General features: G+C 35.3%; 1 protein-coding gene across 1 annotated transcript; it reads left to right on the top strand.

The window, feature by feature from the left end:
• Nucleotides 1-9574: 9574 nt before the first annotated feature.
• LOC129502542 (60S ribosomal protein L17-like) lies at nt 9575-10300 on the top strand. The gene has a single exon (XM_055314218.1). It carries the CDS (start codon nt 9713-9715, stop codon nt 10265-10267), a length of 555 nt encoding a protein of 184 aa, XP_055170193.1. The 5' UTR covers nt 9575-9712; the 3' UTR covers nt 10268-10300.
• Nucleotides 10301-15395: the final 5095 nt, after the last annotated feature.

The following is a 15395-nucleotide window of genomic DNA, read 5'->3' as shown; positions in this document are numbered from 1 at the left end:
TCTTTTATTTTTTAAATAAATTTAAAAATATATATTGACATGTTATTTTGACATGTTATTTTAATTGGTGAATTGTGTGTTTTTTTAAGGATATGCTTTTTTGAAATAAAACTTCTATGTTTATATGAGGAAATAATATAATTCTGATCAACTTTCTAATTTAACTTACCCAACATTGAGCACATGCCTTTCCTGCAGTGTATGAATGAAAAGGAGGCATTTTTAGGTTACTTTTCTGAGTTCATACACAACAAAATCTAGTGATTATAAACACTTGCCTTCTATAATTTCTGAATAAATCCTATTTTTAACTTCTATTTATAATTTCACACTTACATTTAAGTTGAGCAAAAAAGTGTATGTTTAAGAAAATACAATCAGGTAAGTCAATGAGGTTTTATCAACACTCTCCCTTATGAATGTTTAATTAGATGAACCATTTATACTTCAGTAGATTAATGCAAATAATTTTCTAGTGTGCTGCTTATTATTTAGAGTTACCTGTACAATTTACAGTTTATCCAGAGGCCTAAAGCAATTTTACTGATTTGTGCATATCTGAAAGCAAATTTGATTAGGAACAGTATTTTAAGAGTTATATACATTGGCAGGCTAAAAACTTCAAATGCTTTCATAGCTAACACGCATTTATGGCCAGCCTGCTGATATTGTTTTATTCATATATTATTTTTCTGAAGAAAATTGTTGGTTTGGGAGATGGTAAGGGGCAGGTAGAAAAGGAAACCTGTGAGCCATTTCTTATAAGCAGATTCCAGAAATCTATGCATACTTCACCCTACAAAGACCTTTTCTGTAGGATCATAACATTTGCCAATCACATGACAAGACTCTAGTACTCATTGTGGACCTTCTGTGTCTTGTTTTCCAGATGATTTAATTTAAAACCAGTCTACAGACTCTTCCTCAATCCTAGACTCTACAAGCAATCTAGGAGGCAAGTCAGTCTTATGTCAGCTGTTAAGTTGATCTTTTACCTTGCTCAGTACCTAGATCTGGTATTCTCTCTGCTAAATAAACTCTGGTTTGATTCTCTTTTTGTGTATAATTTCTTCTGGACTGATAGCCCTGTTTGATATATAATCCCTTCTTTCTAGAAATTAGAGACCTTTCCCAAACTCCTGACCCATTATGAGATCTCCTTAATTCTACCTTCCTGTGAGTCTGAATCTTAGCCTTATCTGTTGATAAATTCAATCCCAGTGTTCAGACTTTTTGGATTCCTCATATTATCTATTGATGAGTGTTGGGACAATTTCCTGAAACTTTATATGCCAAAATAATTCTTATCACCAGAGCTATCATTATAAGACAGAATAACACATGAATTTGAACAATTTGACCAGGTTGGTGGATGTGGAAATCCACTGAAATAGTTAAAATGTTTTATCATCATAAAATCAATGACTCCATTAAGAGCATTATGGTCCTTTATTTTTTTTAGAAGATTTTATTTATTCATTCATGAGAGACACAGGCAGAGGGAGAAGCAGGCTCCATGCAGGGAGCCCAATGCAGGACTCAGTCACGGGACTCCAAGATCATGCCCTGGGTCTAAGGCAGGTGCTAAACTGCTGAGCTATCCAGGGATTCCCCCATTATGGTCCTTTAAATCTACAAAGCCATGTTGCAATATTCCACTTTTATAATTATAAATTGATGATTCTCCTAGTTCAATATTATGTATTCCAGATTCATTATACCTGTTATACATATTTGACAAACAAGTTAGGATCTTACAACATTTATCTTGAAACATATTATAAATCTACTAAGTGCTAGTCATAATTAGACACTTTGAGTAAATTTTTTTAAAGTGCTAAGAATATATGGCCCCTTCAGGAGTTTTTAAACCTAGTGGTAAGGTACAGCATAAAAGTATCTTGGTCCACTGGACAACATCAGTTTAAATACAAGGGAAGTATAGAGTTAGCTATTCTAATTTAATATAAATATATGCTTAAAATAAAGGATTTGAAAACTTATGAAGGCTAAAAATCCAAATAACTGGGGAATGGTTTATGCAAGATTGTATTAGGCAAACTTTAGAGAATGGTGATACTGCTAAGGGTAGGGGCATTGTTATTCATCAGAAGTCAGCATGGATTAAAAAAGATTTATGAGAATATTGTTGTAAAAGTTCCTGCCTTAGGAAGTTCATAGGAACAATTTTATGTTGAGAGTTATCTTGCCATAGTCTGAGTGGTATCAAAAATACATGAGGAGCTTTATGCTGAGTGACATGACATCAGAACCTATTACTGGCTTTGAGAGTGATTTAGGATTAGGAAGGATATTGTAAAACAAGAAGTTATACAAGTAGCCATTAGTCAAACATAGCATTAGTGTGACGGAAACCAGATAGCAGGATGCATGGGGATATTTTAACTACATTTAAAACTGAAAACCAAAATATTGATAGAGAATAAATAAGAATAAATGACTGGGGAACAGCCTTTCATAATGGCATAAGTAGCTTCCTCTGTAAAAATGTTTCAGGAAATTGTATTTGCCACATATCTGAATTTTGTCTTATCTAATAATAGGATTTATTTTTGTATGTATGCTCAACAAATTTTTTTTTGAGACCATCAAGCCCACTCTGAGACTTTAACAGCTCTTTTAGGGACACCATATTTTTAGAGTGAGACTGCCTTATACATAGAGGAAGTCAAGATTCCAGCCACACAGTATTATTACTTAGTTCAGTGAGATGAGAATTCAAGGAATTCTAAGGCTCTCAGCATTTCCTAGGTCTTTAGTCTTTCCTAAAGTGATTCCAGCTTGATGTATAAATCTCTCCTTCACAATTGCAGGCATAGCTAAAATTGTTAAAACGAGAAAATTTTATCAGAGTAAAAACCAAAGTGAATTTTATTATATAAATAAAATTAAATTTAAAAATTCTCTTTTTACTGTATTTCCTTTGACCACATCGTATATCAATTTCCTGTCCCAGCAACATGGTGAGATGGATGAAAGAGGACTGCCCTCCATTAACATATAGAATTGTGCTCAAAAGAAGATACCCATGAGTATGAGAAAATGAGAGGCCTTAAAGTCAGAGCGGGAATCCTGCAAAGTGATGTTACATAAACACAAACAGTACTGAACCAGGTATAAGCAGTAGGGGTGATGGGCTCAACTTTCAATACCCAAGAAAATCAAATATGTTTTGGCCAGTCCAAACACAGAAGGTAAATTTGTACTCCATTTATCCAAGGAAGAGATGGAAAAAAAGAAAAAAAGAAAAAAAAAAAGAAGCAAAAACAAAACTTTGCATCTGTCTAGATCATTATGTTTACCAAAGGTAGGAAAAGATAAAAATATTAAAGCCGGGGATCCCTGGGTGGCCCAGCGGTTCAGCGCCTGCCTTTGGCCCAGGGCGTGATCCTGGAGACACCGCATCGAGTCCCACATCAGGTTCCCTGCATGGAGCCTGCTTCTCCCTCTGCCTGTGTCTCTGCCTCTCTTCCTCTCTGTGTCTCATGAATAAATAAGGAAAATCTTTAAAAAAGAAAAAAAAAACTTTAATCTCACGGGAAAAATTATGCTCCTGTAGTGTCTGCTGACATAACAAAGGAAAAGAATTAAAATTTTAAGAAGTTATGATAGTAGTACAACCTGTGAGAAATAATAAAATTAGAGTATTTCATTGATTACACATAAAACGGGGCTATAATGTGGGCTATAATGAACAGATTTTTATTTTTATTTTATTGGAGGACACTTTTCCTTTGAACACTAGAATATATGGCATAACTGGTGGTGGTACTCATAAGACAAATTTTGCCTTGATTGTTATTATTAAATATTAGCTTTTCTTGGGAAGATTAAGTGTGAAATTCTAAGTATCTAGTATAGTTCCTACTGTGGAGTCAGTATTCATTAACGCAGTAGTTCTTTTTGATTTTGTAAACAAAATTTAAAATATATTGCAAGAGGTATGCTTACTAAGCATTTTAGGAAATTTCCACTAAAATAAAATGCATCCTAAAATAGAATTTAAATGGTGGATGTAGATTCATGCTCCTGCAGTTCTTTATTCCCAGAAACTCCATGGTGCATATCAACATCCTTAGAGCATAACTACCACTTCCTCTTTCTTATTCCAACATTGCATCGTAGCACCTGTGCCTTACTGATATCTCTCTCTAGAATTTTCTTTTTTCAAACTTAGAAGTACTATGTAAATTCCTTTTAAAAAATAATTTCTACCCCCTTTTGGTCTCATAAAAATGATCGTACTAAAATCCTCATTTGAGGGGCACCTGGGTGGCTCAGTCAGTTAAACGTCTGCCTTTGGCTCACGTCATGATCTCAAGATCCTGGAATTGAGCCCCATGTCAGGCTCCCCACTCAGTGGGGAGTCTGCTTTACACTCTCCCTCTACCTAATACTCCCCTTGCTTGTGCTCTCTCTCTCTCTCTCTTTCTGCCAACTAAATAAATAAAATATTTTAAAAATAAAATAATAAAATGAAATCCTCATTTTAGAGAATAATGTAGTCATTTTTAATTGCTGCATAGCAAATTACCACAAATTTATGTGCTAAAAACAATATATATTTGCCACCCCACAGTTTTGTATGCCAGAAGGTTGGGTACAGCATGACTAGGTTTTCTGCTCTTGGTTTTGCAAAGCTAAAACTAGTGCTTAGGTCAGATTGCATTCTCATCCAGAATTCAAAGTCATGTGGTTGTGTCAGGTGATTGAAGGACTGAGGTCCCCATTTCCTTACCGGCAGTCAGCTGTTGGGGGGATTCATTCTTAGTTCCTACATGCCTTCCTCATCCCTTGGCATGTGGCCCCTCAATCATCAAAGCTAGCAATAGAAAATTCCCCTTATGAATCAAATCCTCAATGCCTGGAAGAGCCCTGTCTATTCTAAGGGCTAACCAGATCTGGTTAGGCCCACCAGATGGATTTCTTATTTTCAATCACCTGATTTGGGATCTCAATTACAGCCACAAAATCTTTTCACTGCAGCACCTAGATTAGTGTCTGATTAGAGGGATAAGCTAGTTATACATCAGAGCATGGGAATCACGGGCCATCATAGAATTCTACCTTTCACAATTAAAATATAGCTCAGAAAAAAGTAATGTGTTGAAAATCATATGATTGGTAAAAAAAAAAGTACAGTATTAAATTCTGTATAATTTTGTTAATGTAATCTCACTGTAATACACTCTCCCTTTCTTTTCCCATTATCTTCTGGTGTACCTCAGTTACTCAAGGAAATTACATACATATTTTTTCTTCTGTCACTCCCATATTTTTTTACTGGCTATTTTTTTTACTGGCCTCTCTACCCCACTTTAAATTTATTTCTTTATTATTTACTCAACATAGAGGCTAAAAAAGTGAGAATGAATAAAAGAATAATCAACTAAATAAATAATGCTTATTCCATTGGCCCTTGGGAGAACAGAGAATAAGGACTGAAAACTGGAAGCAGGAGTATTACTAGGAAGCTATTTCAGTAACATATGCAAAATATGATAATTGCTGAGAGTAGAATATGAGTGGTGAGGAAGAGATGTACACAGATTCTGGATTTACAGGTAGATTGGATGTGGTATGTGTGAGAGCGAGGTCAAGAACAGTAACCAGGTTTTTGGCTTGAGTCCATCTTAGAGCACAGACACTATGTACAAAGTCAAGAAAGACCCAGGGATTGGTAGATTTTAAAAGTGAGTTATGTAAAGAATTCAAAATTTGAATATGCTGATTCTGAGGCTTCTAAAATTTCAATGTTGAATATGCCATTGTGTATGGGAGTCGCTAGAGATATAAACTTGGGGGGGAGGTGGTCTTTGGCATACAGAAAGTCTGTTAAGCCCAAAAGTAGTTTAGATAACCTAAAGATGGCAAATTTAAATAGAAAATATAAGCTTCTATGAATCGATTCCAACATTTAAGAGGTTAGAAGGATAAGAACAAAATAACTCAATCAGAGAAAGACAAATATCATATGATCTCACTCATATGTGGAATTTAAGAAATAGAAGAGGATCATATGGGAAGGGAGGAAAATATAAAAACAAAATCAGAGAGGGAAACAAACCATAAGAGACTCTTAATCACAGGAAACAAATTGAGGGTCAGGGAGGGGATGGGGTTGGGGGAATGGGGTAGCTGGGTGATGAGCATTAAGGAGGGCATGTGATATAATGAGCACTGGATATAAGATTGATGAATCACTGACATATGCCTCTAAAACCAATAATACATTATATGTTAATTAGTTGAATTTAAATAAAATTAAAATTAATAAATAAATATCAACATTTAAAAGAAGTTGAAAAAAATAACATGTTGCTGGTAGATGAATTAAAATAGGTGCTGAGATGTGACGCCTGCATGGCTCAGCAGTTGAGCGTCTACCTTCTGCTCAGGGCATGATCCTCAGGTCCTGGGATCAAGTTCTGCATCGGGCTTCCCGCATGGAGCCTGCTTCTCCCTCTGCCTACGTCTCTGCCTCTCTCTCTCTCTCTCTCTGTGTCTCTCATAAATAAATGAATAAAATATTAAAAAAAGAAAATAGGTCCTGAGAAAGTGACCATTAAACATGATAATGTGAATGTGACTGGAGAACAATTTCAGTGGAATAATGAGAACCAAATGAATTCATGAGAAAATGGGAAATCAGGCAGTGGAAATAATGAATACACACAGTTTTGTTGAGGAGTTTTGCTATAGGTAGAGCTGAGAAATGAAATTGAGACAATAGCTTAGGTAAGAAGTGAGAAAGAACATTTTTTAAAATTGGAATTACTATAGCATATTTGTAATGCTTATGAAACTGAGAAAATAGAAGGGAAAATTGGTGACACTGGGGAAGAAACAACTTCAGAATTGATTTCCTTGAGTGAAGAGTAGACATGATCCATTACAAATGGAAGGGTCATCTTAGATGGGCACACTGATTTTGTACAAGGAAGGAATGCTGAATGTATAGGTTGGTAGCTTGGTGAGAGACCATGTAGAATTCCTCTCTTTATTGCTTAGTTTTTAGTGATCTATCTATCTATCTATCTATCTATCTATCTATCTATCTATTGATATATTTCAGTTATTTATATTTATATATACATATATATGTATCTGTACATAACTGTACATATCTGTATCTGTTTATATCTGTAAAATCTGTGGTAAATTATGGTTCACTATGAGAAATAATACCTCTAAAAGCACATTAAATTCCTCTAACTAGTGTTTGTCTTTACTCAAGGTTATCACACAAGATAAATATCCATGTGTAGATTTTTAGTAACTTCTAGAAATGAATAGGGAATGCAACTAGCAGCCATTACCTTAACATTCAAAGAGGAAAGTATCTTTGTTATAGGGATTTGATTATTAATGAACCGATAATGAATAATATAATTATACTACCTCCCCCAGAATAAGCTAGGGGTATAGAAAATCTGTCTTTACAAATTTCCACAACGTAGCAAAAAGGAGAAAAATTCCAGAAAGTTAATCTGAAGACAAAGTGGAAATGCCATGTGTGGAGCCTTGTGGATCAAAGGATAGATCATGGTTACAAGCAATTTCCTAGTTTGGCTAGAGAATTATGCAGTGAGAAAAAGATTCACATTATTCTTTAAGATAACATGAAACTCTTTCAATTTATACTCTAATGGTCTTAGTACCTCTCAAAATACATTATTTCCTGTGCCCAAGAAGCTGTTACATATTTGCTTAGTCTAAAGATATGTATTTTTTTACATCACATTCAATATAAAGCTTGTATTAAAAGGAGACTCTGCAAATTAAGAGAGTCATCTTACTGACTTTTTTAGAAAACAAAATGACTGTATGCAGGAAAGTAGTTTCTTTTTTCCTCCCCAAGATTACGATTATAAATGACATTGAGCTCCACACTACTTTCATCATTTTTTCATTAGAAATACCTGTAATATGATCTGTGATTACAAATTATTAAGCCAGATTTTAACATACCAGACATACATTTAGTGATCTCCTTTCAAAGGTGATCGTTATGTTGCCCTTTCTGAAATAATATTTAGAAAACACCATTTGAAATGGTCTTCATGGGGTACCTGGGTGGCTTGGTCAGTTTAACAAGTGACTGCCTTTGGCTTAAGTCATAATCCCAGGATCCCGGGATAGAGTCTCGCCTCAGGCTCCCTTCTCCATAGAAAGCCTGCTTCTCCCTCTCCCTCTGCCTGCCACTCCCCCTGCTTATGTGCACCCTCTCTCTGTCAATTAAATAAATAAAATCTTTAAAAAAAAAAAGATATGGTCTTCAAAATCTTTTGGAAAATGACAGCAGTGAAGGTAGCATAGTTTTTGATCTTCCCTAATCTCCAAATATAAGCATAGTGACTACATTATATTAAATACATCTAATCAAAATTTATAACAAAACTAGATGAAAAGATATTCCTAAGAACCACAAATTGTAAGTAGGTAGCATTAAATTGGCAATATATAACAACTATGCATTATGTCCATTTGTGCAAAAGAAAACAGATGGAATCAATGGATGACTGATAAAAATGAGAACACAAAACCTCCAAAAAGCAAGAAGTATGTACTGGAAAGCATATACAACCACCTGGAATTTGGTGGCCAAAACTGGAAGGGCTGTTGTTCATTCCAATGAATGTGTATGCATGTGTCCATGGAAAGTTCTGAGGCTAGCTGAGCATCATATATCCTGTGAACTCTCGAAACTGACTAGTCAGTGTTCTTTTCTAGAAGGGGGCCCACAGTAAGTAGAAACTATTTAGAGTAGAAAGAAATCGAGCAGGATAGGAACAGCAGAGATGAAGTAATGAAAAGATCTTATTGATAAAAAACTAGAGCTTGGGACAGAGCCAGGAAATGTCATAAAATAAGCCATTATCATTTTTAACGCTATCCAAAACTCAAGTAAATGTAGAAAATCTATCTGACTCAAGCATTCTTAGAATTTAGGTAAGCTAAAATTACATATAAGGACACCTGTGTGGCACAGTCTGTAGTGCGAACAACTCTTGGTTTTGGCTCAGGTGGTGATCTCAGGGTGGTGAGATCATACCCTGCATCGGTCTCTGCACTCAACATAGAGTCTGCTTAAGACTCTCTCTCCCTCTATTATGCTAAGCAACATAAATCAATCAGGGAAAGACAATTATCATACGGTTTCAGCCATATGCAGAATTTAAGAAACAAAACAGAGGATCATAGTAGAAGGGAGGGAAAAATAAGACAAAATCAGAGAGTGAGAGAAACCATAAGAGACTGTTAACTATAGGAAACAAACTGAGGGTTGCTGGAGGGCAGGTGAGAGGGAGGTGTTACTGGGTATGGGTACTAAAAACAGCATGTGATATGATGAGTGCTGGGTATTATATGCAACTGATAAATAACTGCTACCTCTGAAACTAATGATCTAGTTTTATATAGTAATTAATTGAATTTAAATTAAAAAAATACTCTCTCCCTTCCTCTGTCCCTCCCCCTTCTCTCTCTTTCTCTTAAATAAATAAATCTTAAAAAATAAAATAAATCTCTTCCCCCGAGCGGCCTGAGGACACCTTTGGATTAACCGTGAAAACAGCTTTCATCTGAGCGGCTGTCGGTCGTAGTCGATGTGCACGTAAACTGCGTCGGCGACCGTGAACACAGGGTTGACGGCATCCCTTCCTGCTCCCTCCCCAGGTGACCTCCGGAGATGGTTCGCTACTCGCTGGACCCAGAAAACCCTACAAAATCATGCAAGTCGAGAGGTTCAAATCTTCGTGTTCACTTTAAGAACACACGTGAAACTGCCCAGGCCATCAAGGGTATGCATATTCGAAAAGCCACCAAGTATCTGAAAGATGTCACTTTGCAGAAGCAGTGTGTGCCATTCCGTCGCTACAATGGTGGAGTTGGTAGGTGTGCGCAGGCCAAACAGTGGGGCTGGACACAGGGTCGGTGGCCCAAGAAGAGTGCTGAATTTTTACTGCACATGCTTAAAAATGCGGAGAGTAATGCTGAACTTAAGGGTTTAGATGTAGATTCTCTGGTCATTGAGCACATCCAGGTGAATAAAGCCCCCAAGATGCGACATAGAACCTACAGGGCTCATGGCCGGATTAATCCATACATGAGCTCTCCCTGCCACATTGAGATGATTCTTACTGAAAAAGAGCAGATTGTTCCTAAACCAGAAGAGAAGGTTGCACAGAAGAAAAAGATATCCCAGAAGAAACTGAAGAAACAAAAACTTATGGCCCGGGAGTAAATTCTGCATAGAATAAATGCAAATAAAAATAAAAAAAAATAAATAAAATAAATAAAATTATGTAATATGAACAAAAGAAGTCAGTATTAAATCCAACCCAAGTACTGTAAGGCAAAGAGAAATAAGGAAGAAAATAAGTTCTCTACAGCAAATGAAAGGGAACCAGAAAGGCTCCCAAAAAAACATACTAAAACTATATTGTACTGTTTCAAAATGAGCTGAAAAATATCAAGAAAAATGATGTAATGCATAAAACATAACATTTTTAAATGAGAAAACTTTAAAAATGAGGTAGCAGACTCAAAAATGAATTAGAAATAAAACATTTTATATATGAAAACTAAACTAGAATATAGAATACAAAAAAGGAAATAAACACAACAAATACAGCCCTATTAGAAATATAAGCTAAAAAGAAAAAAAAAGTAAAAATAAAAAAATAATGAAGAGATAAGGATTTGAGAGAAAACAAAAAATATTGTAGATAAGCAAGTAAAAATCAAGAGAAACTGAATCTCAGGAGCCTTATTCACACTAAGATCTCTTCTAAATTGGTAAGTCAACCTTGAACCTGAACCTAATATCTTTAGAGATGGAATTTATAGGCAGTTCTATAAATGAATGTCTAAATGATAGAAAAAAGTATGTAATGTTTTAGACAGAGGGTAGATTAGTTGCTTTTAAAACATGGCTATAATTTTTTTGACATTCTTCCTGCTATAGAATAAATGATTGTGCCCTTGCAAAATTCCAATGGGTAAACTTAATCCCCAGCATGATGATATTTGGAAGTGGGGCCTTTGGAACATGATTAGGTCATGAGGGCAAAACCCTCATGAATAGGATTTATAAAAGAGACCACAGAAATAGCCCTCTTTCTTTCTGCCATTTGAGGACACAACCACAAATGATGGTCTAGGAACTACGAACTAGGAAGCAGGCTCTCACCAGACACTGAATCTGCCTGCCCTAGACTTCCTAGGCTCTAGAACTGTAAGAAATAATTTTCTATTATTTAAAAGTCACCCAGAATATGGTGATTTGTTATAGCAGCCCCAACAGATTAAGATAGCACCCATCAAGTTGGGTAAACATCTCCCATCTTTAGTTTGGGCATGTTTGTAATTGCTTTGACCATTGAGTATGAGAAAATGTATTAAATCTTACACCTTCCTTTTATTCACTGGGATTAACAGAGTCCTCTGTCTTCATGTAAGATATCCAAAGCACTGAAACCCTCGTCCTTAGGGAGAACATGTAGATGTTCCACCAACATTTCCAGTCAATCCTGGCCCTAGTCATCTATGTCCAGTCACCAGATATAAGTGAAAAAGGTATTTTAGTCATCTGTTTTCTGTCCTAAAACATCATGGAGTAAAAAAGAGCTATGTCCTCTGTATCCTTTCCAAATTTCTTTCTCACAAAATCTGTTGATAAGCATCAGTATATGTATGGGACATCATCACACAACCTAGCAGATTTTCTGGAATTTAAACAAAAGGAAAACAAATCTTTTGGATAGCTAAAGGGAAAATGTGACTTGTGGAAAAGAAAATTAGATTATCAGGCTTTCTAACTTTATTTCAGAAGAAAATAGCATAAATATATAAGGTTCTCAAAGAAAGAAAATGTGATAAGCTATTTATATCCAGTAGAGCTGACCTCCAGTTATGAAAGTCATAATCTGTTATCAGCACACAAAAACTCAGGGATTATAGTTCCCTTGTTTTTCTCCTAATACATGTGAATAAAGCTTGTAGAGAATGAGCTTCTGAAAGCTAAATGAACTGTTGAAAAATGACTGGAGAAACACTGATGTAAAGACATGAGAGGAGTAAGACATACACACGTAGATGTAAAACTAAGGTTAGGTGAAGATTAAATAGGAGAGAGTATAGTATTTAATGAATATAATTGATGATGTAAATATAATAAAACATTAACATACACAGGAGAATAAGGAAAGCATGTGGAAAAGCATGAAAATGTTAAAAACATTAAATTAAATTAAAATTAAAAACATCAAAATGTTTTTCAGTAATCATGATTGATAATAATAGTATTATTGTTGCTTTTCTGAGTCTGCTGTATGGGCAATGTCGAATAAAACAAACAATTATCATCTCCTGTGTCCTTCAGAACCATGTTTCTTAGTGTGGAAGAAAGAAGATCCAGATATATTCGAAATGAGTTTGAGTTTAGAGCCTAGAGTCGAATTTGAACTGAAAATAGCATGAACTCACAAGACATTTTATCTTAAATATATTGTGTTAGGTATTTATTTCACTGCCTGAAACTGTACCTGAAAACTTAATGGCTTAAAGTAATCATTTTATTAGCTCATAATTCTTTGGATTAACAATTTGGACTCAGCTGGTCCTTTGGACATCATCCATATAGTGGAGGTCAGCTGACAGTTGAGGGTGGGCCGGGTGTGCTCTAGGATGGCCTCTCTCACACCTCTGGTACTTGGTTAAGTTTCCCCCCAAACCCTGCTTCCATGTGTTTTCTCCTTCTCTACAAGGTAAGCCCAGCTTCCTGCCCTTGGGATTTTAGTCACCAAGAGGCTGACTAAATTATAAACATTCGCTCACATCTACTTTAGGTAAATAGGAATAAGGAATCAAGCATTCATCCTGCCTTTCCTACTAATGTACATACAACCAAATAATAGGTGAGGGAAAGCATTTCTTTATAAAATTATTCTAGTTAGTAAATGAAAATAAAATGAAAACATTATCACCATTCTGCAACCTTCAATCAAATAGAGGATCTAGGCATTGGTTGGCAACTGATGCTAACCTCAAAAAGAATCCAAACCAGTTAAGATATGCCTCCTGAAAAACAAAAACAAAGACATATACACACATACCACCACCCACAGTCTTGCCAAAGGGATCAAACTTATGTCTGACCAAGTCTCTGGACCTAGTGGTCAGTTTGCGAGAAGTACAGAGGACAAAGTAGCATTTTGTACTGTACAAAAAGCATGCAGTCTGAGACATCCAGATTGTGAGAAACTCTACAGGTCAAATGGCCTAAAGATTAACATTTAAAAATGTAAGACAAATAAAAAGGTAGAAAACGTCCCTGTAGCTTAAAAGAGACTTAAAATATGTATTATTATTTAAATGGGCATGACTAAACAATAATGTCTAAAATGCACACTTAAATGATAAAAAATCATAAATAAAGGCAAGAACATTTCTGATGATAAAAATCAGCAGGGTGGAGGGCGGCTGGGTTGCTCAGTGGGTTAAGTACCAGACTCTTGATTTACACTCAGGTCATGATCTCAGGGTCAAGAGATTGAATTCTGCATCAGGCTCCATGCTGTGGGTGGAACCTGCTTAAAGATTCTCTCTCTCTCTCCCTCTGCCCCCATCCCTGCTCATGCTCTCTTGCTCATTCTCTCACTCTCAAAAAAAAAAAAAATCACCATAGTGATTATTTTGGAAGGAGAGCTGAGTTTGTGATCAGGATGGAGAACATAAGGGCCCTCTGGGGTGCCAGGCTCAAATTTCTATTTTTGACAATGAAGAATGTTTGATGAGTTTTAGGACAGTGATGACATGAATATATTCTTTATGAGTAAAGACACAGAAATTCAACAAATCTATCACAGACATTCAGGCCAATTCTCCAAGAAAAATTCAAAATGCTCTTTTTGCAAAATACTAGTGACTTCTGAATAAACACACAACCTTTAAAGGTGACTACTTGGGAGGTGCTTGTATGGAGATGTGTATATTCTAATGTTTACTTACAAATGCACAATGCCTTATACCTTCGTGTTTATTTTCATTATGAGTTATTCAGTGGAGAAAATTTAATCATCTGGTATGAAAGGTTGGAGAATTTTATATAGAAATGTGCAATAAGATGTTTTATTTACTAACAATATGTTGTTAGAGTTCATTTCATATGTGTATACACACATATACACACATACACTATCTAAAGCAAGCACCATGTATTTAAAAAGTGTTTTTGAGAATAAAATAAGAAAATGTATGAGGTCTAGACATTTTGAGCAATGGTGTTTAAGGGAGTGGAACCATATAACAGAGAGGACATTTGATTGACAGGCTTAGGGATGACTCAACTTGTGAAGAGAAGGATAACAATAGTGCTTCAAGCAAACTTTCTATTTCTACTTGGATTATTTAAGAAATTCAGGCAAAATTCAAGCAGTTGCTTCAACTGTTCACATCACCTCTGCAATAGTATGAGTCTACCCTGGGAAAAGGAAGCACACTGATTTAATAACTGACAAGGATGTAGGATATGTAGAAAAGCACTGGCAATTGGCAATAAGGTGCTAATGCTCTGATTTTGATTTTCTATAACTTGAGGAAAGTATACATGTAAGATAATTATTTTTGACAATCTAAAAACAACTTTCTCAATTATGCTAATATTTCAATTAAGTGTTAAAGTTTCATTGTGAATAGCACTGTATAATCCAGAAATCTTGCAGTAATTTATTGTATAATAGTATAAATACAACCTCTTTCAAAGCAGTACAGTATAAAGCAAAAGGGATGTTGTCTTTTGAAATATGTTCAAATAAGGCAGAAGAAAAAAATATTACAAAAAAATGAAAGAGAGAGACAAAGAGGCATATAGCAAGAATTTCTTTAATAGAATTGAAATTGGTTTTCCCTAGACTTAAAACACTAAGGAAGGTAATGAACTAGAAAGACTCTAGGCCAAAATCAGCTAGGAGGTTATTGCCATGAATCTGAGTTGTCATTCCATCCAGGGAAAATTCAAGGATATGAGAGTAGATACACTCATTTGACTCTAATCTTAATGTGCTTAGACCTAAATGGCAACCAAATTAATGCTTTTGAGTAGGAGTCCCTTCTTATTGCTTCTGCATCTAGGCTTGAAAATTGTATGGCTCTTACTTCTCATCTGTTTTCCTACTCCTGATAACTCTGATTACAAAAATTCCTTTTTGGTTAAATTTACATTATCTTCATGCATCTATGCATTTCTCTTTCTACAGGAATAAATGCTGATTTACACAAAAATGAACCCTTCATTGCAGAAGAAAAAAATATCTTGGGAATGTCTTTAGCAAGCCATACTATCCATGACCACAGTAACACTTTCGTTAGAC

The sequence above is a fragment of the Nyctereutes procyonoides genome, unplaced genomic scaffold (assembly GCF_905146905.1).
Source record: "Nyctereutes procyonoides isolate TBG_1078 unplaced genomic scaffold, NYPRO_anot_genome, whole genome shotgun sequence".
Lineage (NCBI taxonomy): Eukaryota > Metazoa > Chordata > Mammalia > Carnivora > Canidae > Nyctereutes > Nyctereutes procyonoides.
The sequence above is the reverse complement of the archived record's forward strand: the minus strand, read 5'-3'. Positions and strand labels throughout refer to the sequence as shown.